The following is a 26804-nucleotide window of genomic DNA, read 5'->3' as shown; positions in this document are numbered from 1 at the left end:
GTGTCATAATAATAGTAATCATCGTCAAAAAAATAAGTACACGTACCGCAGTGAGATGAGCACTTGCTGATAACAGACGTTGAGAGGAGTATTTATTTACATTTGTAACTTGATTTGAAGAGACCGTCGACTTGCGGCTTCGGAATGACGCGAGGCGGACTGTGCTCGGACTTCTGTGTGCTCGAATCTGCGTTTCTGTTCTGTCGCTTATTTACTTTTGTAGATTTCCCGCGGTTTAGTTTTCACTGCGTTCATTTTTCTCGTTATTATTATTATTGTCTTTTTTCTTATAACAGGTGAATATTACGTTCGTCCTTCCTCTTCGACTTCCGCCCAATTGATCATTTTTATTTTACGTAACTGTCTCCTCTCTGTATCTACCCCTGTTTAAGTTTCTGTGCGGTTGTTGCCTCGCGCTCTTACTATTGTTGTTATCATTATTAATATCATACATTTGTTTTTTTTTTTCAATTATGATTTATGCCCGCTTCTGATGTTCCAGTTGCTGTTATCATTCATCGTCTCTTGTCTTTATTGTTGTTGTTTTTATTATTAATTATCTTTTCTTTCTTTTTTCTGTTAGCAGGATTGATGAGTGATGATTCTTCGTACTTCATGTCCTCTTTTTTCGTATTGTTGGCGTCCCCTCTTAAAGAGACGAAATTTATGAAGTTGCAGCTGCTACCTGATACTATCACTGCTCACATTTCTTTTGTCATTGTCTCATTAGTATTAGCGTATTTTCTACGCGACGTAAGAACAACGTTGGCCGTCCTGCGCCATCATCACCGTCGCCATCATCGCCATGACGTTGTTGACGTTTTCACCGGTTCGGTATTTATTGTCTTGTTGCACTATTTGCGCCTGTTCCCTCCTGACTTTCTCTTGGTTCATTTTTCCGCCCGCTAATGTTGTTGTAGTAATAACGTAGCTGTTTTTGTTCATAAATCTGCTTCGAAGGGCAGTTTCTTTCTGTGATCCTTATTTGGCGATTGCCGTTCTTCTCCCTGCACATCTGCAAGTCATTTCCTTCTGTTCGACAGTTGCGGCTCGTCAACGCCCTATTTTCGTCCTATGTCGTTACGATTTTACTTACCCTGCCACCCCCCGCCGGCATTCCTGCTCACCGCATTGTTCTTCATGATCATTCGCCGCCATTGATAAGCCTTCCTTCAGAGCTAATCGTATTCATGAATATAGTACAACTCGTAGTCAGCAGGTCACCAAGTTTCGCCGTTTTCCGCTCGTCTGTTTCCCTAGTTGTGTTGCTTTTGTACCCCCCTTTTTTTCTGTTTCGCTATTTAACGGAAGCGGAAAAATATTACTAAAAGTTCGTACAGATTGATTAGCACTTTGTTTATTAACTGTATCTAGAGAGTTAATCATCATTGCGAATGCTTCTAACACGATCCTGAAGTACTGCTGAACATGTGCCCTATGTTCGTGCTCTCCTTTCGTTTAATAGTTGTAGTAATATAGTGGTGCCGTTTAGAGTTCTCATCAGTTTGTAGTAAGTGTAGGCTTTTTTCAGTAGGTAATAATCATAGTAGACGTAATACTGTCAGTAGTTATCATTAACCAATGCTTGAGCGAGCGCGCGAGGAAGGGTAGAATGTTTGTCATGACCTTCTGCACGTCGAACATTCTGAGCACACGAAAACACGCTTTCTCTCTCTCTCTCTCTCTCTCTCGCTATCGCTCTCTCGCTCTCTCCCTATCTCTCACACACACACACACTATCTCCTTCTCTCCCCCTCTCCCTCTCTCTCTCTCTCTCTCATCTAACCGTATTCTTCATCGATGTGATAATGCTTCATCCGCCTCTGTGATGTGTTCTGTTACCATACGACGTTGCCTGAGGAGGCATATAGGAAAAGCCTTCAGACTCGAGCGATGCAGCAGGTAAGCCGACAACGTGTGAGTACGTTTGTTTCTGTATGTGTGCATTGTGACTAGTGCCAGATGAGCATTCCCTTTGACGTTCCTCACGGTTGTCGAGTGCTCATACCAGGTCTTAAATGTCTCGTTGATGTCACGGGTCATATTTGTAGAGCATACCCGTTTGCTGTTTAGGCCACTTCTTGTTCCTATTTAGCCGTCCATCGCAAATCTTATGAGAACAGGCCGCACACGTACCATGCCTATTGTCGGCGGCCCCGTTCCGTCTCGTGCATGAATGTAGGTTGTTGCCGCGCTGATTGTTGTGCGCTATGGATGAATGACGCTGTGTATTTGTTGATCGTGTATCATTATCTTACTTGTATTGATGATTTGTTTGTTTTTACACCGTCCAACCGCTGACCTTCTTGTCTAGCAGGTGAGATCTTTTCCACTATTCCCGTTTGTTTGTTTCGTTTTTGTTTAGCATGTGTCTTCGGGATGCTGTTGATAGTGATGATGTGGCGGCAATGGAGGCGGCTCGTCGAGTTCAACCTCCTCGTCGCCTTCTTCCTCAATTTCCTCGTCTTCTTCTGGAGGCGGCTGTGGAAGCTGCTGCCCCTCGTACACCCCCATGCTCATCGAAGTTCCGAGAGTATTGTGGTAGTCATTGTACATAAAATACTGCCGCTGCTGGCCCGCGGAAGACGTCGGCGTTCCGGGGCCAAGCGCAGATCCCGCTGACGGGGGCCCCGCTGCGCTGCCTATCGTTGTTGCGGCCGCTGCAACAACGTCCGTTGATGTCATACGCCCACTGCTAATGACGTTGTCGATACGTGCGTCGCCACCACCAGAGCCTTCTCCTCCTGTGTACACGGATTATTACAGTAGTACTTCTTTATTTCCCATCTGGGCACCTGGGAAGGGAAGGGACAGAGGCGGGACAAAAATGAAAAATCAGAAAACTTGCGAATCGGCTTGCTGCCAGGCCATACAAACGCCCAAATACAGAAGTAAGGTAGCAAGCGCCAAGGGCAAATTTCTGAATCCACCAGACCACAACAGAAACGTCGTGTCAATTCGCTCAAAAAAGGAGTGAAAATATGTATATGTCCCACTGTGGTGTTTAGTTGGTGGGCTAAACAAACGACGCGTTCAAAATAACTATAGAACCCCCTGGATACTCAAGCACATGTAACAGTTTAAGGATTAGTCTGTAAATTGTCAGCAAGATAGTGTACAGCGGAAACAAACATGCAGATCTGGCGAGCCAAAAATTTGTCTATAAACGCGGGGCCGGTTTTCATCGGGCCGTATTTATGTACGTAGAATTTTCTCTAAACCACGATACCTACGCATGCGTGACTGGAGTACGGACACGTGGAATCCAGCTTTTAAAAAATCTGAAGCCAAATACATAGTAAAAAGATAAACGGAAATACTCTGACCGAGCCCATATGTGCCCCTATGCTTGAAGAAAACAAAATGCTCGTACACTCCCCGTTAGTTGAACCGATCAAAAATGCTTTGGGGCAACTTCGTAAGCAAAAGGAAGCGCTCTAGTAAGCGGTGCGATTGCTGCTAGCCAAGGAAAGAAGCACGAGGCTGTTCTATGGATAATTTGGAGCTATTTATGGTCATAGGTAGACGCCATTTTTTTTTTTGAAAAAATGGTCACACACGGGACAAAGATAAACCATATATAGACAAACAATCTAACACTGATGAATTGTCGAGAAATGTGCGGTCATATAAAACTGACATTTTATCCGTAAAGTGCGATACAAAATATTCGATATTGCTTACCCGTTAGCGGAGCTGAACCCGGCCTAGGTTTCCAAATAGGCGAGCTTGCTTCTTCGGATTGTTGCTCATCATAGATTTGATTCTGGTTATTAGTCGATGACTGAATGAGGCGAGCCTGCTGTGATCCGGACTGACCGCTCGACACCTGCAATAAGCAGCGGCGTCGAAGAACCAGCAGTATTCTGTATTGCTATCAGCCCTTTCACTATGCGTGTAGAACTTATCAAAATAGTTGGTGATTTATGAGAAAAGTTAAAGGCATAAGTATTTTTATGTATCGAAGCTTACATTTCCACAATACAGATACTTTAATGAACATTTCTTCAAAGAAGTCAAATCAGCAAGTGAATATTCCCAAAGATCAATTATTTACATTGCCCATCTTAACATGCGATCCATTGACTACCAGCATGACGACGGACGCTGCGTATGGGTCACAACGTATGACACGCGATCGGCATTCGCATTAAGCGTCGAGCTGATATTGCGATTCTGGGCTGAGCTGGACAAATTATCGTGACTCGTCATACAAGCGCTCTAACGTACCGATAATGACGAGTGAGCCCGAGCTGATGCTTCGATAGGGTTGAAGAGAATGTCTGGCCGGTGTTCCTCGAGATTGTCCGACTCATCGTTGTCGGATGGTTCATCCGGCATCTGCATCGAAGGCTGCTGCATCTGCTGCAACTGCATGCCGCGCTGGGTACGGGCTACCACCGCTGCAGCGGCGACGGCTCGTAAGTCCGATGCCGCTACGGCATCCATCGAGTCCGTCACCTAGGGCGACGTACGCAACGAGCGCAAGCAACCACCGCCCAGGAGAGAGAACACCCGGAAACGCCGTCCGTATCACCACCACATGCACGTTGTTAACGCTTACTAAGGGAAGATGCGACTACGTTCTACATACATTCTATTTAGCCTATATACTATCATTACCAATGGTACTGACGTATCTGCATGAATGGCCACTTTTAGCTTATTAGCCTAAGATTTTTATTAGGTGATGCTGAGATCAAGGAACCCACAAACGCCCGAACTAAGCACACAAACATGACGCATTTACATAGCAATGGGTGCAAGAATTTACGATTAATTAATTTAAAAAATAAATAAATCGACACGTAGATTTCTATGAAGGTACTAATCAGTCTTCATAGGATAACGATGTAATAGAGGGTGCCATGGTGCATCATAGCCATTGTCGGTCTATAATAGGGTTAAAGGGTTATACAGTAAAGCTGAAAGGCGATTTACTCGACAGTTTGCGGTAAAACTAGTTTAGGAGGTCAACTAAATATGGTAACAGAGTATTAGACAGCTCAACAAGCTGCGGGATGTTAGTTGTGTGCTTCTATATTTTGTTTGAGGAACTGCGTATAATCGATAACATGACTTCAGCGAATGCGCAAGGCTTTATAGCGTGTAATACTAATGTCGCCTGCGCGTGAAAGGCAATATCGTTCATTCACTTAGAAGATCTTCGAACGTGGCATTTATGTAGCATGAATGCAATCCAATGAAATCAGTTGTGCAACTTTTCAGGGAGGTTTTAGACTCACGGTTCGACTGCGCGTCCTGAAATCACTGGCGGATGCAATGGTGCCGGTCGCCCCGTGTAGCGGCGAGGAGAGAATGTCTCCGCTGCCTCCGAGGACATCCGTCTCACCCGAGTGCCTACTGCGCCGCTTGCCGCTCAAAGTTCGCGTCATGGTCTGCGCCCCGCTGACCTTGCTAAGGCCGGGGTTGTTAGCCCCACCCGAGGCTGCGGGTACCGTCATGTTCCTCACGCTTTCGCGGATAATCTGACGGATCGTCCGAAGAAACGCATTCCGAAAGTCACTTGTACTAAAATCGTAGCAAACGGAAAAAAGATATTTAAACGCTGTCTCCGTGACGGTAGAGCCTAGCGTGTCTGCTGATCAAACTTAGGACCACAAGAAGTCGTATAGGTTCGAGCCTAAACGAAGGCCCACCTCACTTCATGCTGGAAGCCCGCCGTCTGATGCAATAATGAATCGTAGATAACCATACATAAGACCCGTCGAAATATTTATTCAACAGTGCGGCCATTGTAAACCTTCCTCTAGCTCTGCATGCGTGTATGTGTATGTGCATTCGTAGATTACCTGATTTCAAGAGTACCAACTAAGTGTGCTTAAATGTTTCGCTAAATTTTGTCTATCAACACTAGATTTGGGTATAGACAGTATTGCTTCCAACGGTCATTTCGGCTGTCTTGAAAATCATGCTTCGGAAAAAATTACCTTCTACGAAGTACAAGACATATAACACAAATCTACAGCCATTGTTGTCTGTGCTACATTAATCCAAATCGTACGTTTACCTATTGGAAAGCTGATAGAGTTTTTCCGAGCGCTTCTGAATCTGCGATTTGAGGTGAATGAGGTCCCAGAGAAAACGTGACTCAGCGTCTTTCTGGTTGCTAGCTCTAACTTGTACTTCGGTGACGGGTATCAGCACTTGGTAGCGAATGATTTCCACCTCATTCGCGCCCGAAGAACCCTTAATTGCTCCGCCCTAGGATTAAATATAATTCTGCTATTAGTATGCTTTCAAGTTAGATAGTTTAAGCGGAACTTCAAGGTACATCATTTAAGCAAAACTATCGAAAGTCATAGATAATTGTGTTATATATATATATAATAAAATTTTCTTGGCGATAATTGCTGCGGGAACTACACTTGACTCATTTTGTGCCTACCAGATTAGCTATTTCATCGCCAGATCATACCTTCCAGCCTTCTCTTAATGAAATCTGCATAAGCTGATATCGTTATTTTCCGTGGCAACGCTAAAAAGGACTCTAAAAGGGTATTTTTTGCTTGCTTGTGAACAAATCAATCTTGTTAGCAAGACCATGCCGGTAAATGGAGTATAATCAACAAATTTTTTGCTGTAAAACCTAAATTGAAGCTTCCCTATCATTTTTTCATCGTCATTGAGTTGTAAATTAAAGGAAACGAGTCATGAATGGTGAGCGAGACGTGCACATATATCATAAACAGATAGCGATGCACGTATCTCTTTAGACACTGACATTTAGTTCTGGCGTTTTCGTCCGTAAAGGTGAACATGTGCAGGCCAGATAAGCCGTCCAGCAATTGTACTAATTGTTATCTATGAAACTTCTATAGTTTGAACTGCTGTCGACAGCCTGATAATCGATAAGGCTGTGCAAAACTGTCTATACTACGTGCCATTAGCTTCTTCTTTTGTCGGATCCGTTCTTTACATAGAAACACAACGGCCGTGCGGAACACAAAACACATGGCGTGAAGCTCGAGACCCTTTTTGATCTTGCCGAGAAACTCGGCGATGTTGAGCCACTCGACGCCCCCGTAGTAGAGCAACTCGCCCGGACTTAGGTCGACAGCCTGCTTGGTGGTGCGCGTATGCTGTCTGTAAAGGTGCTCGAAAATTGCCCCGTACTCCTCGTGAATGCGCTGCATCTCGTTGATGTGTTCCGCCACCCTTTCCATGCCTAGACAGATAGAACAAAATCGTTGTCGTGTTCGAGTGATGTTATTTATATGTATTGTTACTGGCAGCATCAAGGCTAAGCAACATAAGTTGTAAACAGATAGAGCCTTTACTGCGCTCCAGCCGTCTTCTATTAACAGTAAAAATTATATCTAGGACAATTATGGCAGCAACGATTACCAGCCTATTATAAAATCGATATTAACAACTCCGTTTTTTCCCGCCAGTAGCGTATAGTTCCCACCTGCGTGTGACGAAGCCCATTCAAACAACGATGCTAGGTAGATACGCAGTCGGTAGCTAGCAAACACCTTTCAGGTCCGTCTGATAACCTGCCTTTTAGCTACGAGAGCAAGTGGCTTTCGCAAGAAACACTCAAGCGTTACTGCCAACTTATTAGAAATGTTCCTTGTCGTCCAGCGTGAGCAAGCTAACACTCTCGTCTTATCGGTTCTAAAGAGGAAGCTCAATCAAGTTTTGGCAAGACGACATTCGCGATGAGTAAAGGAGTTTGCCGCGTTCCCTTGAACGTCTCACCAACGTCGGTTCGTTAATCCGTTAGTTAGCTATATAGAATTGTCTGTCTAGATGTCTCTTGATGCCCGCAAAATCTACGTGTTGAAAACGTGGCCATACGCACCCTTGAGGGCCTCCGCCAAATGTTGATGCTCTTCGGTGACCGGGTCTGTGAGGTGCTTTAACTGCTGAAGAAGCAACGGGTACTTGAGGATCCTCTGAATTGGCTTGATGAGGTAGGACTCAAGGGAGAAGCTGTGAGTCCCTTTGCGGTTCTGCACCGACGATGTGGACCCCGCGGAGCACGTCATCTCGGACGTAAGACATGCTGACGCACTGCTAACAGTGCCACTTTCCGCTAAGGGATCAATTAAAGTTCATCAATCGTAAGCCGATTAGAGTAAGCATAGCGGACCTATAGCTGCCCTGTCGAGCTCTCTTTCTTTCATGGCGGGATGTTACGATCCCATCAGTATCTACCAAATGATTCTGTTCACTATTGTATGTCACTTGTTCATTCTGTTATACGCAAGGCATGTATCCCGTAAGTTATAACGTCAATGTATAGCTGCTATTATGCGTAATGAGCTGATTGCGTTAAATCTATTATTTGCACGGTTGTTGAATGGATTGTAGGAACTGGAATAGAAGGAACTGGACTACAATTGATGGGGCATTAACTGTCATAATGTCGATAATGTGTGTGACTAAGCGGTTGGTTTTGCCGGTCTACCAGGGAACATGTACTTACTCGGGTGTAGAACCTTCTGTGCCTTTGAATGACTAGCGCAGAAAGAACTGTACAGCTTAAACTGGTCAGTGTAGAACATGAACGAGTTACCCAAAGCAAACAGGATATTCTGTAATAGACAAAGGTGGGAATGGCAATAAGAAAAGAGCAGCAATCCAAACCTATTTTAACAAAACATACATTGAGTTCACCTTTTTAAACAGTGAGCTTTATTTAGTAGGTTAGCGGTGGTTTTAGCGCAGATTGGATAGATTATATATAAGATAGCTAGTAAATTGTAGGTAGCGATGATACATCATAATGTTTACCTTGAAATAGTTAGGATGTTCGAGTTGCATGAAGCCGGACTCCATCTGAATGGCATCCTCAAGACTTTGTAGAAATTGTTGTTGGAATTGTACTATATCTTGTATATTTCCAAATAAGGCATTGATTTCGCTGTTAGCGAAAAATTGTTCGCGCTTAGTCGGTTCCAGATAGTTTTCCAGTAGACTGTTGAGATGCTGAAATTTTCAAAAGCTAACTCAATTTACGGCATATATTTCTATATCCATGCACTGTGTTCTGTCCCCGTATGTTGCGTTGGGTCTGCGAGCCCACGCTCGATTTTCGAGTTTTCTTTATACGTCGTGCGAAAAAGAGCTTGCTTAGCGCCTGAATCCTTCCCTGATGTAGATGAACATTTGGCCCTCTTTGCAACTGTCGAAGTCACACAAAGTACCCGTTCACTTTATACGTGAATTGCCCTAGTGCTGTTACATAGAAGAAAGTTACATACTAACACAAACACTTCAATTAAAAGGCTCTTTAATTAACAGTAGCCCATTTGGACCCAGCTAGAAGCAGCATAGCATGATCTGCATTATGAAAACGATGAAGCTGAATTTTACGCCACCTAGGAAACATCCCTGTTAGCGTAATATGATTTATCAAACAACATTCAAATCGTAGACACAGTATGAACGCGTACGTGTTTATATCTTATACCGATTTTACAATGGGCAGAAACCGTTCCTAGCAAGCTAAATTCGAATCACTGGATTATCCAGAAATCGCAGACGTCTATCACGGCTCGCGGCGGTATCATACTTGCCGATGAACTTGTTTTTCATCGGAATTAGTATAGCTTGATAAAATAGGTGTTTTTTTTTTATTTAATTACGCTGGTTTCTAAACATGGAGAACATGGAACTAAACATGGATTGGTCGCGAGACGCGCCTTGACGACGTTCGTATCAAACCACCGGTGACCCCGTAATACTGCTGTGCTTCCACTAGTTGGAGATCGCGGATGAATCAGTGCTAGCACTCAGCTTCATCGGCTTAATTACATTGTGTACTCGGCTACTGATCCTCGTTGACGTGAACCCATATAAAGACTCACACACGCAAGCTTTCAGAATCGTATCTAGTTGGAATCGGTCTGATACAACTTCACTCGATCCGTGCACGGGTGCCCACGTCTGCACTCCGCTTGATTCAGCGTCATGTGCTGCTAACGGAATAACACATTCGAGTATTGACAGCCATTCGATGTACTTTCCGTATGCAGTAAATTATTCTGTTTCTAACAATTGCATACTTAGATCTGCCGCGTCTATCAGATATGTTCAATGTACACCTTGAAATCCCTAATCAGGTAATGTTAAGCGGTCGTAAGTTAAATTCGGTTACTGGGTCATGCACAGCGAGTGCTAAATCAGCCAGCAGAAGTTTCTATTCTATATAGTAAGAAGAAAAGTGGAACTTCCCTTACCTTAGTAACTTCGCTGTTGGGCGGTTTGCTTTTGTTGCCTACAGCGACGTACCAATCAATGAGCTCTCCCATTTGCTGCAAATGCGGCGCCAGCCGCGGCACCATCATTACGATCAGCAACGAAATGACGAATACCAAAAAGGGAGAAGGAACAGAAAATAACACCCCAATAACAATCAGGTCGCGTAGGTCACTTGACTAAGGCTGCAGCTGACCTAGGAACATACGCGTTGGCTGTTTGTTGGGGATACAGTGTGTAGTCACCAGATACATGGGGGATTCATTTATCGTCAAGATATATATAGGTTGTACATGTAGAAACAAGGTCTATTTAGCAAAGTGGATAGCCAACGCACAACTGGCTGGTATGCTTGCTCGACTACATGCATGCAGAACCCACCCGCAGAAGTTACTGAGAGAGGTCGGTCGCCAGGTTTGTGTAGGGATAGAGAAATGCCGCGAGGGAAAATGCGGATAGTAACAAGGACAGAAATAGTTTGGAAAAGTGTACGTATATTGTGCAACAAATAGGGTTAGAAAAAAGTGCTCAAAAAAAACGTACCCACCTTTACATAGGTCCTCTCGGTGTCCACCAGTTCGAGGATGACCTTGCGGAGCTTTTCCGCGTCGGACATCTGCTTCGTGATTGTGGTCTGCGGTGTGGGACCTGCGAACGAGGCGGACGTCGGATATTGCCCTAATGAGCCCGTTTGGCCCAAGGCCGATCCTGGTGCCGCCTGCACCGATTGGAGGTTGATTTGGGAACCGCCCAAACTCGACCTCCGACGATCACCGCCCCGGCAATATTCCGTCACTTGTTCGGCAGTTTTTTTGCATGAATCCTCAATGACCTTAAGCAGCGATTCCATTTGTTCATTAGACAGCCCTGCTGCTCCGGGTGGTTCGCACACTTGAACTGGCGACGGTGTTGGCCTACCCGACGTATCGGGAGACCGAGTCTCTTGTGAACCCCAGATTGGCGACGGTACGATCAACTTTCCAATCATCTCTTCTGATAGTACGTCATCGCACGGGGGAGGTGGACATACCTGTAACGAAATTGTCGCAGCAGCAGCAGCTAGTTGTGGATCATCACCGACATTATCACTCTGGTTGAAAGGATTAGGATTGTGATCTTCGTCGATACTGTACATCGCTGCAACAGGCCACACGTCGGCTCACGTAAGCTAGGGGTACCTAGATAGGGCTGTATGTGTATAACACTGCCACGTATGTCGATACAGTGAAATATCGCAGAGGCGGCTTGATGCGTGCCGCACTCTGTTGCTGGCCCAACGTAAACTAATCAACTATTTTCTCCTGTCTAGCCAGCTAGCTTTTCCCATGTTAGCTAGAAGCGCTCCGTGCTATGTCAGCTATCTGCTACAGCACTATATTGATCACTACCACTGGCAAGCGAGTGTGGGGGGCGAGAGCTTAAGCAACGAAAGCGTTTCGGTGATGTTAGCGATAATAGTGGCAATGGTTCACACGTTGACGATATATATGCGTGCGTGCGCAGAGTTCAGTTAGTTGCGCGGACTATCCAACTCAGCTAACTGAAAATAAACAGCAATAGCCCTTCGAACAGACCTCCGGCCAGACTGATTGACGGAGAGAGACGAATAACCATTAGAAACGGTGCCAAACCAGAACGCATTTAAAATGAGCGAACTGCCAACTCGTTCCGCTTCACACTTTTTGTCGGCAACCTGCCTGCTTCGAGCTGATAGCCTACTATCACCGCAATCAAGGAACGAGAGGGGTTGTCATCAGCAGAAAACCCGATTGACGAGCAAATAGTGGGTCACATACCCATATACGCACAGAAAGGATGTTAGCGTAAAGCAACGAAATGTGTATTTACCATTATTGTGTGCTCTGTCCCCGTTATTCAGTAGGTGCTACTACTAGCTACGTTATATAGCTTTATTTCAGTCTCGCTCAGCCTCTCACTTTATCTCTGTCACACTTTGGTCCGTACGATGTGAACAGGTGCTTGTCGCCTCGTTTGTATAGCAAAATATTATAATATTTACGTACCAATGATTCGATGTAGTTGTCGGCAGATCGGATGCTGCATGATCCAGTGGCGATATCCGGGGCCTCCATCCGTGACGATCGGACCATCATGCAGAGTGAGAGTTCTTCTTGTAGCACCGACTCGATGAACATCATGTCGAGGTCGGCCACGATTGCCCCGTTGATCACCATAATCTCGTCGGCCTTGATTAGGCCCTGGCTGTGTGCCAGGCTGCCCTCCTCAACTCGTGACACGTATACACACAACTCGTCTTGATGGTCGCTATTTTCCGACAACTCGGCTTCAACCGAGAAACCAAACAGCTGGTCCGTCGTTGTCCGCGAAAGCTCTACCTGGTAGAGCACTTTCGGGCACACCTCAAGCGCCTCGAACAACTGGACGGTAGTGGTAAAGACGGGGGCAGTAGGGAAAAGGAGAAAAAGAAACGACAGCCGAAACCAGTGATTTAATAAGCAATGACTCACTGATCAACGGCCATTACTCTAAGTAGCTCGTCTCGCGGTTTCTCCAAAGACGGAAGGTTACGATAGTACGAAACAAAGCAACTGAGAAAATCTCTTCAAGGGAGTTAGAACGGAAGGGTAGCAATGTCGAAAAAGGCAGCTTCGGATTTGCGAGTCTTTTAGCCACTATCGTCAAAGGGCAAAGTCTGTTACTAGCGTGTGCTGTTTCGCAACATTTCGTAGCTTCTTGGTTCGTGTTGAATCTCTGGAAATTCAGGCTCTTTCAAGTGTCCTGATCACTATATGACCTACGCACAACAAAAAATTAGACCTACGGACGGGTCCTACGGATTTGTCCAGTCGCCAACGTCTGCCGGACACTGTTACCATTATACGAGCTTACTCTGTAGCCACTCACCAGGTTATCCAGGAGTTTCGTACGAGGAGCGACGTAATATTCTGGACTGTCAAGAGATGCTTGGAAACGCAAAAAGTAGTCGTTGGCTGAAAGTTGGCCTTTTGTGCACGCGGACACTAGCAGTTCCTCGACGGTGATCCCGTCGCGGATCGCCAGTAACGCACTCTGGCATTCGGGCATCGCGATCTCAACTGTCATCAGTACCGTAGTGGATATAGAAGGCATAGAGAAAAAGGATCATCTGTTTGGGCTATATTCAGCATACTAATCTGTACCTGATAGGAAAAAACTCCACTAGACTAAAAATTCTGGTTTAAACCTGGCGCCTACTGCCATGTCCGAAACCTACAGACACCAATTAGCTTGTCCTTCCGCGACTGTTAATTAGAAAATATCTTGTATCGTACTAAATGAATCCTATAGTATAGTATGTCTGTGCTATAATAGTGTGTCAGGTTCTTAAAAATGCCGGTCTTGTCGAAATTTTTATTATTATAGCTATATCGGTAAGCCAACACTAATACCCATTGGACTGGTGTATACCAGTATATTCTGAATAAAATTAACCTCAGAATCGGACATCGATTCAGTTAACAGTGGACGCGAAGATCTCGCGAAGAAACTCCGGAATGTTCGGTACTCATACCGAACATTCCGGAGTTAAACAACAAGCAAATAGAACAGTGAAACGCGGCCAAGTTCGAGCTGTTTTTCCCATCTAAAAATGTCCTAGGAATAAAAGACGAAAGGGCAGGGGTTATCTTTTCCCCTGTGCCACTTTCAAACTAGGACACAACGTCCGCTCCGTCTTCCAGCGGGAAAAACGCCGAAAGAAATTGCGTGCTAACGAACGTAATGAAACGACGTACACAGTAAAACGTTTGTATTTGTAAGAACAGGAAGGACTGGCTTGTTTTAAGTATTGCGTAAGATCGTACGAAGTAACGTTAGCATTCAGTTTCAGCTCAACTGCAGTGTACAAAAACAGGTTGAGCCGCCGATAAATCACGTAGCTGATATAAAATAGTGTTCTTTTAACCAAGGAGCAAAAATGTATAAATAGAACGAATAGCGCCAATGGTCGCTCTGCATATAACGAGACGGCACCTGAAATGAAAAGCGGGTTCAACTTCCAGATCAGTTAGTTTCCACTTTTGAGTTACATCCATGTAATACTTCGATAGGCTACAAATAAAACAATATCTTTCAATATTCACATACCTGTCCGTTCCCCGAGTGAAGGGATGTCGCTGGAATGTGTTGACGACTGAGTGTTGAGGTAACGAGAGCTGACTGATCGAGATAGCGTATTCTGTCTTGAGGAAGCCGAGCGTCTTTTAGAGGCACTTCTTCCCGCCAGTAGGTTGGACAGAATCGACGGACTACGCGCGCAGATGTACGCGTGAAACGAAGACACAGTGAACACGCCCAATTGATTGAGTGTTGACTTTGTCGCCTTGGAGACGTGCGTCAGAAGGTTTTTTGGGTTAGGCAGCTCCTGCACCTGAAGGGAAGCCATGTAGCACCGAAGTCGGAACTGCTCACAATGCAGCCGTTCAAGATTGGCCTCCCACTGGCCGATTTGCTCAGTCAACGTCTGCCGGCTAGCAGCGTCAGCTACGACGGTAAGTTGCAGTTCGGCCATGTGCTTCAATTTGGCATCCTGTAACAACAGAGACGACAAAGCAATTATTTGACAGAAAAAGCAAAATGAAAATACACAAACGCTAAGCGATTCTGCTACGAGAGAGATCGTTAACAATACGAACGTATTCACGTTCGTATGTCTAACAAAACCTATATTTATTTGCTGTTTTTAATGCATCCAACTCAGACTGGTATACTCGATGGGTACTCGCCGTCACGCACGACCAATATATGCGCAAGCGGGAAGTGCCAGCAGACCCAGTAAAATGAGTAACATCGCCCGTTGGCTGTGTAGATCCTTTTCCTTGAACCTTTATTCAAAAGATGAACAAGCAAAAGAGTCCTCTCATCGATCTACATACATATATGTTTAATGTTACAAGTTTCTATATATATGATGTTACGAGTCGGTTGTTCCTTGTTTGATTTTGTTCCTTTTGTGTTTTCCCCGTTCGCTGACACGGGTAGCAGGACGGAGTAGAAGAATCTCCGAATCTAGTAAACGATGTAACTTACGTGACTGAATCCGCCGGTGCTTTCTGTTCGCGTATATTTATCGTACGTGACTAGATGGCAAGTACACATAAAGACTAGCAGTCTTCATGAAATGCTTGCAGAACATCCTGCTGGCAATAATGAAAGATTGTACGCGCCAAAAACTTATTTCTGCAAAAACTCCAACTTCGACGACCGTCAGATTACTGGCGCTACCGCGCTAACGATCGGATAATCTGAGTGGCTAGCAGCGCTAGGGCACAACAATCAAATGCCATATATGTATCTATGCACTTATGCCGACGGAGGACTATGTTTTCGCTGGTGTTTTGTTATGGCCTGCACAAAAAGTCTTTAAAGAAGTGCAAATTTATTGCCAAGTTTTTTAGGTGTTGAGAACGATTCCATCCTGCAAATTTCTTTATCCTTTTACATGTGTTTTAACAAAATTGCATATCTTCCTTTAATAGTATATGAACTATGTACTGTGTGTACATTCAGTGCTTTCGAGAATACTGTCGTTGTTTTGATCCAAGATGATAACTGCGAATTTTCATTTTCGTACAAAGGATACGTGCTATCTCTCTAACAAACAAGGAGCAAATACGTTGGTGTTCTTTTTTTTATCCTAATATGTGTAAAAGGTCACCGTATCATGCCGACGATACGAAAAGGAGGCAAAAGTTTCACAGTTCGAACGGCGTGATACTCGAACGCGCCACTACATCGACGTTATACCTTCGTCTCATTCATTAGCTGCTGCACTGCTTACTGGCTAATTTGGTGCTTCGTTATAAAGTGTTGTTTATGTTACATAAAGCTATCATGGAATTTTTAGCTTACCTTCAAAATGATTCGGCCTTAAAACTTTCGTGTCTGAATAAAGCTTATTCAAAGCTCGAATCTGGATCAGTTTGATGTCTACGCTCAACAAATCGCGTGTTGGCTTTGGTTGTACTTAGAGACTTAAAGGGGAGCAAAGACCAACTGGACCGTACGAGTAGGGCTGCACGACCTGTTAACAGACGCTCGATTGGAGAGCGCGTCGATGGCTTAACAACTATGGTCAAATTAAATGGGTCCAGAAGTAAATGCGGGAGAAGCTTAGAGTGTGATCCGTCTCCTCGTATAAACTAGATGAAAAGCTGAGCGTATGGAAATACAAGGGACGCTGGGGAAGAGATTCACCGATTATCAATTTTAAAACGTGTGACGACGCACAAACGTCATCGTTTTCTACCTTACTGCTTCGCTGGACTACCGAGCGTCGTTCGTCAAACGCGTTCACTTTGCTCCTACCTCATTGTCAAATGTCATCGTGTCGTTTCGGCAGATGACTTTCTACACAGGGTCAGCAAACAGGCGAACGAGACTATCGAGTGATAGTAACTTTGTAATCCTTCCCATTAACGATATGCGTGTTTGTGTGTGTAGGCATGGCAACAGTTGTGCAGTCAATGCAGCCGACAATGAGAAGTTGAGACGAAGCTCCCTTCTTTACTATCTAATGTTCAAGTTACTATATTTTTCTGTGTGTAGGTAGATTCAGCTGTCTAGCTTAAATTAACGCATTAAAATGCAGCAATTTCGGGCGATGACAACGGCTACGATAACAGCGATGACAATAATGTCATGGTCTAGGGAGGAAGATATTCAAATTTCAATAACCTGCTCACTCAGATCCTTCTTCGAGGCTGTAAGTTTCAGGCAACCAGCGTTGCGCAGGGCTAGCAAAACGAGGACGGAAACGATCCGGCTGGTAGTAGTAGCAGCAGAAGGCTAGCTAGCTAGTTTTTATGAACGTTAGCCGATCTTTTCGTATCTTGACTTGGTATTCGAGTAACAAGGGCTGACAATCTTGTAGCGAAATACCAAAATTTATGCCCAGTCAAGGAAACCTTGGCTCGCTTCTATAGGAACGTCAAGCAAGAGAACTTCCGAGGACGCATTAATCCTCGTTCCCCTCATACTGCTGGCAGTGCCGCAACTTTTTCAGGTGTACCTCCCACGACTCATAATGAAAATGCAGGTAACAGCGGCGACAAAAAACGCAGTGTCGACGGGGTCGCAAAAACTTACACTTACATAACGCATACTCGGCTGGTCGGCCAGTCGGCCGCTGCGGCAAGCCTGACAATAGTAGAGACAGCTATCTTACCTGTCATCGGCCACGATTATACCAGTTACAATATCGAGAATAAGCAGGCCACAGTAACAAGCACTATTGAAGTACAGCAATGTACTGCAAGGCGTATGCATGAACGATAGCTGCACGCGATCGCCCTGACTAGACTCAAACTATAGATAGAAGGGAGCCTTAGTGTATGTTGCAGGCGATCGAGCAGTAAGGTTCGCGCACTTCGCGAGGTGAAAGCTGTGGGGTTTAAGTCTAGTCTTCGCCTTCCAGCATCGAACATCGTAGAGGAGGCAAGCAAGCAGGTTTTAGGAAAATAACTAAGCTGAAGCTCAAATATTTCGCGTACCAGTTTCATTTCAACCTAGCAAGTAATGAACGGCAGGGGACGAAAAAATGAAGGCCTTGGACACGAAAGCACCGTTGGTCGACCATCAGCTTCCACCGGTTCCGTCTAGTCCCAAACAGCTTAGTGGCTGCACTCAATCATAAAAGAGAATCAGAGGAGCACGGGACTGGCTTTTTCCCTTATTCCTCGTCGCAGTTCTTACTTGAAAGCTTCTTTTTAGAGAAGATGATAAGAGGCGAGCACCACCAGTTGAAGCAGTCGGGGCATTAATCCGATTATGACTGCAGCAGCGAGCGTGTCCGCCCTTGGCTGCTTGGCTTGTCAGTCGATCCTCACCAATTCTCAAAAATAATGAGTGCAATTCGAAAAAAAAAAAAAGCAGCAGGGAAAATATGGATGAAGAAAAATTATTATAGTACTGTGTTATTTCCACTGTGCACTAAGCTTTCACATATAAAAGGAAAAGCTTGCTAGCCGACTGCCCGCCGGATAGTTATGCACTGAAGGGTGGTGGCTCACTGACGACATTAGCTAATAAGTAAGGTGAACGCTGACGCTGAATGAGCGCATAGAGAAATCTAGCTTATGTTAACACCATGGGAGAATAGTACTAGGAAAGAAACACGAAGAAATTAGTTACTGTATTGTACGTCGCGTAAAAAAACAGGCTGGTTGAATTTCTTTAGGCATAAGTTCCTGTCACAGCAGAAACAGCACCCAACATAACAAAATAAAGGCCAAGTCCCTTTTGAATATAATATATATAGTACAACGTTCATATGACAATGTTCTCTTGTCTTGGTCCAGGCGTTTAATCAAATCCAATAGTCAAAGTTGCATACCTTGGTGCCACCCCAAGTGGTTAAATTCCTCCCCTATGAGAGCGTTTCACAGAGCCTGCGGACAGCATCAGCCCCCGGGTAGCGTCATTTAGATAAGCGCTTTTTTCTCTACAAATAATTTTCGACGCAGTAGTGGAAAACGACTAAGCAAAGTAGCAAGAAAGGGAATGTCTGAGAAGGTGGGTTGGCATAGTCTTTTGGCAAAAACCTCAGCCGACGTATCGTTTCGCTAGATTGTAGTTGAGAAGGTTGATCGTCAATTTGCCTGTGCTCATCGTTCAACGTACATTTTTAACATGAGCGACAAAGCAAAGACATTTTCCTTTTTGTTTCGCTCTCCCATGCGTGTGTCGGGTTATCGGAGTTTGATTGTTTCAGAAGACTCGTTGCCTTTTAGGGGACCCAACCGGGTCGAACCCCAAGTCTCTGGCCTCCGCTGTCTTTCGTGTTCAGTCGTATATGCTAAAGTCAGGGAAAGCAGAATAGAGGAGTAACGAGGAGGTGAGAACATAGCGAAGTGTGACTGCGTAAGGACCTCCGGATCTCCCAGGTGCCCTCAACTGAAGCTTTAGAAAGCGTTACTCACAACGATTTCTACGAGAGAGGAATGATAAGTTCGGCCTCCTTTTTGAGGCGCAAATCGGTAAAAGATCATCGACACATGGTAATCTTCTTTTTTGCTTCCTTTCATTTTCTTTTCGCTTTTTATCCTTCTGCTGCTGCAGGCACTAGTACAACTACGGCCCGTTATTCCACGTCTATCTTGTGCGCTTTTCTCAAATGGTTCTTTCCGGCAAAGAGCAAAAACGCTCTGTGGCTGGTAGGTCCGGACGAGTAAGCAAGCGCCACCGTCATTCCAACTCGGTATCACTACTCCACGCTCGTCCTACTTCACTAGAGTCCGGCCGCTACCCGTTACTGCCCCCTTGCAGTAGCTACCCGACGGAGCTTCAGCCAACAGCTACCTGATTCGCTTGAAGCACTCTGTTCGCATTCCTCATCTACGAGCGTCGTCTCTATGTCCGTTTCAGTGTCTTAACGCAAAATGGCAAGCAGTAATGGAATAGTCTTGGTGGTGCAAATATACGGAAAGAATGAGGAATGAACTGATAAAAAGTCCCTATGAAAATTTACCCTACAGTTGCTCGTTTTTGCTTTTCTGCAAAGCTTTTATATTATTTAGTGCCCTAATAAAAAAAGTACTCTGCAGGTTTGTGAATAGCGTTTATCTTGTATACTAATATAGAGATTCGTCAAATTCTATTATGTTTAGAAAAAAGAAAGTTTAGAATCTTATACATTGAGTAGTTGAACTTTCGAATGAGTAGCAGAACCGACAGGGAGCCTAGGTGGAGTTTGATCTATCGATTCTGTAAGTTTCATAACTTTATTTTCAAGTCCACGCTGCTATCAATCCTATCGTAAAACGAACAGACCACACAGAAGACTTTCTTTTGCGGGAGTTGCATCTCGTAAAACTTCCACGATGAGGGGTGAAACCCGGAAAATTGTCGGTTGTTTAAGTCAAACAGCGCCAACTTCATTTTGCCTCCTTACCATATGGATTGAAACTTTGGCGTTGATCCTTCTTCCGCATCTGCTTTTTTGTGGCCAAGAGTCGTCCGCTATGTTTACGGTGTATAAATTAACTAATTAATTAGTTAATTGTAAATCCTGAAACGGCAGACGCCCGACACTATTTCTGGTTGCAGCGTTAGTCAAACTAGCTACAGCATGAAGGGGAGATCATTACCAGCATAAAGGAGTGACTAGATTTCGGTTCGTGTCAATGACGAGACGGCTATCCTACTAGAGACTCTACGGTAGGTAACCTCCTATAATGATTCCCGAGTACTTGTTCCTTGGGAGCAGTTTATCACAGTGTAATAACTAACATTATCTGTACTGCATTAGATATTTTATAGAATACCATTCCAGAGTACAATTTCATTTCAGCATGCTGCTATCAAAACTACGTGACACGTATATGGCTATGTCTATTACCAAATAAAATAGACCGTAAGAACCAGTGCATGATACATATGGATAAATCCATAGCTATTATTAATGTTGGTTTGACCGATTCGTTTTTGGACATAGCACAAGCTCGGCAAATAGTCAATTTAATTAGACAGTTTACTTTATAATCGAGGTTGGTTGTTATGAAGCGATATAAAACTTGGATTGTGGGTTCTGTTCTGGCTGCAAATTGAATACTAGCCCGAGCCCGCTTCCTCGATACCGTACGACGACGGAAAACGTAGGGAATCACTGGACTGCATACCTCTCGCTATTCGAGAGAGAAATGCTGCAGATTAGTTGTCCTGCCTTGCTTGTCTGGTAACTCGCTGCTATCGACGACAGGAAAGAACCCCACTGGGTTGGAGCCGGGGGTTTAAGCCTAAGCTGGCGGCTAGCAGGGAGCAGAGAACAGCTCATCTGGAAGTATCACTGGTAGCACTCAGCCGTACACAGATTATTACGTCGCCGCTGGGCCTCTTGTTGTCGGATAACCGCCATTTATCTCCGATACCAACCTTTTCTTTGTATGGTTAGATACCAACCAACAGTGCGAAAGCGGAAGGCAAATGCCTAGCAGGGTTAAACGATGTCTGACAGCCCAACTAGGAGCAGACATCTTTACCGGTCGTACGTGTGTATGTTTTTTCTCTCTATTCTCCGTGGCTTCGCAAGAAAGCTAAATATTAAGAGACGTTCGAGGAAAATATGGGTTTGCCAACGTTACCTAACGTTTCTCCACTACCAGTGCTTCTAGTCACTTCACTTTTAGTACTTTGTTTAGCCTTAGCAGCACCAGCAGGCTGGTTAATAGTAATCGTTGTACTACGACCTACGGCTAAAGGACGACTTAATTTGTTTAGCGATTAGGCAGAATCTGGTAACGCTATTTGGGAATCGTGATTTTGTGTTAGATCTTTCCCGGAAAACTCATTTCTTGCCAGCCCTACTTGCAAAACAAACAGAAAAATTCCGACCTATAACCTGTGTAGATGCATTGCTGGTGAGTGCCGCGTAACTGGGTTGAGCTGACTTGATGGCCGCAGGAACCCAATAGAAAGGGAGTAAAGAATAGGTAGTGAAGGGCAAATTAACTCTAATAGAGGGGAACCGTTACCGGATGCCGTCAGTTTGTCGACGAAATTGTCCATTTACCGGTTTAAGCCTCTGTCACACAGTCGCTCCGTGCCGATATTATTGCTTAGTAACCTCGACGGTGATGCACTGGGATCTGTCCGGCGTTTCCAACACGAGCGGCTTCAATGGCATACACATTACCATATGGAGATTGGAGCTTGCTTCTCTTAAACAGATATGTCGTCCCGAAATTAAGTATTCCCCTACGCCCTCCGCTCTCCCTCTCCCAGTCAGTGAACACATTGTCTTTTCTACTAGGCTAGGGTTAGGGTAAGAGAAGGCTGCGACCGAAGCTGGGACGTTGAATCGTTGCAGAAACTCTATTAGCTAGTCTGTACGGCCGTGTTATTAAGGGGCGGGGCGGGACCTCACGCAGTTGCTATGAAGCAGGAACTGGTCAACACTATCTCAACCGGTTAAAATTTCTCGTAGCAATTTGTCTATTTTTTCTTTTTATAGGCAGATGTTTTACAGTTGCTGTCATAGGTCTTGCCAAGTCAAAGTAGGTAGGTAGATCGAAAGGTTAGTACAACCAGGGCAAGCAGCGACCAACATATACTAGCTGATCCTGTTCGTTACAGCCATCCTTAAGGATGCATAAAACACCAAAGAGCTCATCTATAACCCTCATATAAGCTTGGCATAGCCAGATTTAATAATACAAGTCCATTTTCGTGCAGGCTTTATTTCCATGTTCCCTCTCTATTTCTGCTACACGTAGAACTAGAACTACTAGTACTACTGGTAGCAACAACCGTGGAAGGCTACCGGAGTAGCAATTTGGCCAGCTGATTCTGTTCGCTAGGCAGTTACGCGCTTTTATACCTCTATTATTGCTTTACGGTCGAATAGAAAGACGCCACGAAGAGCCGAAGAAATGGAAAAGATGAAGATCGTACGTGGACGAGTAGGACGTAAGCAAGCAGCCAGCATCAACACGATCGGGCTGTGGAATGGACCCATGTCAGAGATCTGCTTTTAACAAAGCACCAGGAACTACAAGATAGACCCGGATACTAGATGACGAGTAGGATAAGCAGCTCATTGTGTTGACGATACTGTCTCATGTTCCCTTTTTGCGAAGACTTCTTTTCCTCCAGCGCTCGCAAAGATATCTTCTTTTTTTGTTCTTTCGACTCGAGAACATATCATAAGGGAGTCGCGCCCGCAGTGCGTGCCCAGTCACCCATGGTGCTCTGACGGGGTTTAGATACAAAAATCACTCTGGCAGAGACCATCGTCTCCTATTATTCTTATGTTGGGGCTAACAGCAGTAGACACCGCAGTGGACAGCTAAAAAAGAGATATTTCAAGCGACGAAACTTCGAATGGGCGACGGATCTTTGATAGCACTCCTAACAAGGACATCTGACCCTGCGGGTCGAGTTCGTAACGAAATTCAGTCCGACAAAAGCATTAAATAGGTAGTCATGAAATGGTCATGAAGAGGTAGAAATGGTCAGTTTAGAGGCAGAAGAAATATTAACAAAGACATTTGACGAAAGCATAATGCAATGATTCAAATCAATGATTACCAATATCGACTATTTCTCTATTTAGAAAAACCTAACCAATAGGTATCGACGATGCACTCACACTCTGATCAACTTCAAGCGAATCTCTATGGTCGTGTTTATCACTCGTTTGCTCACATTGTTGCGTAAATAGATCCTCTAGGAATGGATTCCTTCCTCCTCAAACGAAAACGAAGAAACAGGATATATTCATCTCTGGCGTGGCGTGCTTACTTACTTCGAACAATCTAGCTACTGACAGTTTCCTGCTTTGATGGCCATCGGTTTTTGTCACGGGCCGAAAAACATAGGCCTTCGTACTAAGTCGTTCACTAGCCAGCCATTCAGTGCCACCCAGCAACAGACGAAACAGTGCCATGACCTAATAGATGCTCGACCTTGATCCTTTCGCCATCCTCTTTCCTCGTTTTTCCCCTTTGCTCGTCAGCCACTTAGCGAAAATATAGCCTCTAGCGACGAACAGTGAGTATGAGATCCGGCCGCGATGCACTCACGCAACAGATGTACGTAGCCAATCATGGTCTTTTCTCGGGGAAAAAGAACAAACCGTCGTTTAAACAGCAAAGGCGTGGCGGCCTACCGCCGGACAGACAGACGGGCCCATTGCAGCAGGCAAGGTTACCGGTGGATAGTGTCACTACTACCCCATATACAGCCTACGGGTCTATAAAGGAGTCGAAGAACCCCGAGTCAGAGAGAGTTGGGGGGGGGGGGGGGGGGGGAGAACATGCAGAAAGCCGGCAGATGGATAGGGAGGGGAAGGTGGATTCAATACTATCATCTTCTTACTATAATGGCGTGACTCCGTCTCTATGACTGCTTGTGCCAGTTATGCTTTTACAGCTGCTGCTGTTGCAACTACTGTTTCTGCAGTTGTTGCTATCATCGCCGCAAACTTCCGTTCACCCTATTTTCCTTTTCCCATTCTCCCAGTTACTTTGCTTTAGGCCTGTAGCCTAAAGCAGTCTTGCGTCTGATCATCGCCGTTTTCTAGGGAAACGGCCTGGAGTGAAATGACGCGTCAGATAGGTCGGACTCGCGGCGTGGATACTGCACGCTAGTGCGCTCAAAACGGGTGAGAGCCGCTGGCAGCGTGCCAGATAGATTCGGACGGCCGAGACACCACCGCGGTCACGGTCACCATGCTGGGTAGGCAGGGTAGAAAACGAAGGGTGGAAAGAGGGGTTAGCTGAGATAGAGCTTGAGGGCGTGCAAGTAGTGCTAGTCAGATGTCGAACGACTGGACCACCGAGAACTGCGGCAACAGTGGTCGCTGCAGCGGCGGGAGCAATAGCCGCCAGCAAAAGCACCCATTTACGATGCTTTCTTTGAGTGTTAACCGCGACGCTAAAGTCGTTTGAAGGACACTGAACACCCAATTGGGGGGCTTTATTCTTCGGAACGCTAAAAGTTTCTGATAATGACTAAACAACAACTATGCCCAATCGGTGACCCACTTGTAACATAATCGGGGAAGAATTTAAATGCAAACTGGTCCTCACTAGAGGTAAATAGGAATGCCATTGAAATATGGCCATTGAACGTCCACCTGATACATTAGGGAACGTATCGAATCATTATAGGGTCAATCAACTGCGAAAAGATTCCCTTCGAAATCGTCGGGCGATATTTGTGGCCATCTAGCACGTTAGCGACAATGGCTTACTGTATTCTGCCCAGTGCTCTCTACTGATTAGAAGTATAGTATCCGATTGTGGTACCATCATTTAATGTTAACGTCGTTTTAGAGCGGTTCGCCGTCAGTCCGGCTTTCACCGGACTAACCAATTCAGAAGAGAGTTCCACCCGCGGCTTAATTTCGCCTCGCTAATATTTTTATTTTTTCATCGAGTGCGTCAGCCGGCCGGCCGGCCGGCGACTAACTTTATCGTATTCCTTATCTTGTTATCTACCTATCCTTCTCGCGCTCGCACCTTTATCAAGAACGACATGAACAGCTCATGCCCATATTAATTCTAGTCCGTCGTACAGTGGTGCTCTGCGTTCTGGCTCTTCAGTGGCTCGTACTTGTGTTGCGGCTGGTTGTTCAGTTACCGATCCATGTTACCCTGTTAACGCGCGTCGTTACTGCTATTGTTACCGTGTTCATTTTGCTGGCAAGCGGAGGGAACGAGTGGTTGCTTTAAGCAGACGAAACGCACCTGTGCTTGCACGAGGTTCAACTGCGTTTCTCAAGTAGCGACGGCGATTGTCGCTAAAAAGGCATGGTCGTTAACGGCTACAGTAAACAAACTCATCTAGGACACACGAACAAGGACAACACCAACGACCACGGCCCGTTTGCTATACGCTCAAGTCGGTGCGGCGGCCGAACTTAGATCCTCTGGTTGAACGGCGATAGAAGTCGACAAAAACAAGCAGCATCTTCATCGAGGGACTAGAAAGAAATGTTCACACAATTATGTATTAATGCACTAATTAGAAATAAAGCAAATCATTTTTCCTATACAGATTGTAATTAAGCAACACTTACCGACTCGATCTCCTTCCCTAGCCGATATATCTCTTCTTGAAGAAGGTGCAGAGTCCCCGTCCGGCCGCGGTGTCGGGCGAACGCCGCAGCGCATGCGCTGTGGATGCTGTGTATCCAGTTCTCTAGCTCCACTTGACACGGCGCCTGCACGAGGGCGACGATAACATGCAAATCAGTGTCTGTATTGTTTACATGTGAATACCCTGTGAACTAATACGCTCGCAGAGTGCACGTTAGTACCTCAAGAGGGCATGGCTATCGTGCGCTATCAATATTATTAAAACAAAATGAGTGAATATAGTTTTTTGTCGCATAACGTCACTGCGGAGAACTCATTATTATCAAACTCAGTTCTAATGTTCTCGCGAAAATACGAAAGGGTCAGTTCTTTCGGTGGACATGAATTTAGCCTGGTCTATCGCTGTTTAATGGCTTCAAACACAACATATTTCCAATGTGTAATGCAAAGATTAATTTCTATGTTTTATGTGGATAGTTCTAGCTGTGTGTTATGATTGTCACCCAACATGTAATAGAAGTAATGGGTTCGTTGGAAAAAATGCGCAGTACCCACCTGGAATAGATACGCATCTCCGAAAGCGGTCGACAAGCAGAAGATAAAATCTCGTTTTGGGTGCTCAGGGATGGGCTGCATGATAGCTCCATCAACGATGATGAGGTGTTTGGGCGTTTGATCGATCGCTCGACCCTCTCGGTTATCACAGGGGTAAAATAAGAGCGTCGTGCCTTTAAGGCACACCCAATATCCGCGCCATCCTCGCTTGCGGGCGAGTTCGACCTATAACATGGGGCAATTACAAAACTTGTTACAATTCTGGGTCAATGTACTAAGCTTAGGGTCAGACTTGACTTCGTGCAGCTTTAGATGTACTCATTGTAAACTAAGCTGGTCCACTGAGGTAGACTATTGAATCAGATTTAAGAACACATACCTAATATGTGGCAAAAAATGTGTCGTCGGTGTCTAATAGATGCGTTCCTGGATACCGATAGGGGGAAGCAGCTCGTTAGCCAG

The 26804-nt window shown here is 45.0% G+C and overlaps 1 protein-coding gene and 1 long non-coding RNA gene across 8 annotated transcripts in view; one reads left to right on the top strand and one right to left on the bottom strand.

Annotated features, from left to right (window-relative positions):
- Positions 1-26804, bottom strand: part of sif (guanine nucleotide exchange factor still life) — an 83649-nt gene that overhangs the window by 8051 nt on the left and 48794 nt on the right. For 6 of the 7 annotated variants that reach the window (XM_022795731.2, XM_086985593.1, XM_086985597.1 and 3 more), the window contains exons 9-24: positions 26343-26567; positions 25769-25912; positions 14338-14779; positions 13117-13307; positions 12255-12629; positions 10778-11260; positions 10212-10286; positions 8764-8958; positions 8456-8564; positions 7829-8062; positions 6906-7189; positions 6032-6225; positions 5247-5532; positions 4231-4461; positions 3685-3829; positions 47-2744 (exon numbers count right to left, since the gene is read on the bottom strand). In XM_022795731.2, coding sequence (XP_022651466.1) covers positions 2362-2744; positions 3685-3829; positions 4231-4461; positions 5247-5532; positions 6032-6225; positions 6906-7189; positions 7829-8062; positions 8456-8564; positions 8764-8958; positions 10212-10286; positions 10778-11260; positions 12255-12629; positions 13117-13307; positions 14338-14779; positions 25769-25912; positions 26343-26567 — 3996 coding nt within the window. In that variant the 3' untranslated portion in view covers positions 47-2361. Of the gene's footprint in view, positions 1-46; positions 2796-3684; positions 3830-4230; positions 4462-5246; positions 5533-6031; positions 6226-6905; positions 7190-7828; positions 8063-8455; positions 8565-8763; positions 8959-10211; positions 10287-10777; positions 11261-12254; positions 12630-13116; positions 13308-14337; positions 14780-25768; positions 25913-26342; positions 26568-26804 lie in introns of those variants that run through there. The other variant, XM_086985598.1, reaches the window with a different exon arrangement.
- Positions 7358-19716, top strand: LOC147756451 (uncharacterized). The gene is made up of 2 exons (XR_015325185.1): positions 7358-7733; positions 19309-19716. It is a non-coding gene; the product is annotated as an uncharacterized LOC147756451 (long non-coding RNA).

Source organism: Varroa destructor, unplaced genomic scaffold, assembly GCF_002443255.2.
Source record: "Varroa destructor unplaced genomic scaffold, Vdes_3.0 BEIS01000003.1, whole genome shotgun sequence".
NCBI lineage: Eukaryota > Metazoa > Arthropoda > Arachnida > Mesostigmata > Varroidae > Varroa > Varroa destructor.
Note: the sequence above shows the minus strand (reverse complement) of the source record. Positions and strands in the feature narration are given on the sequence as shown.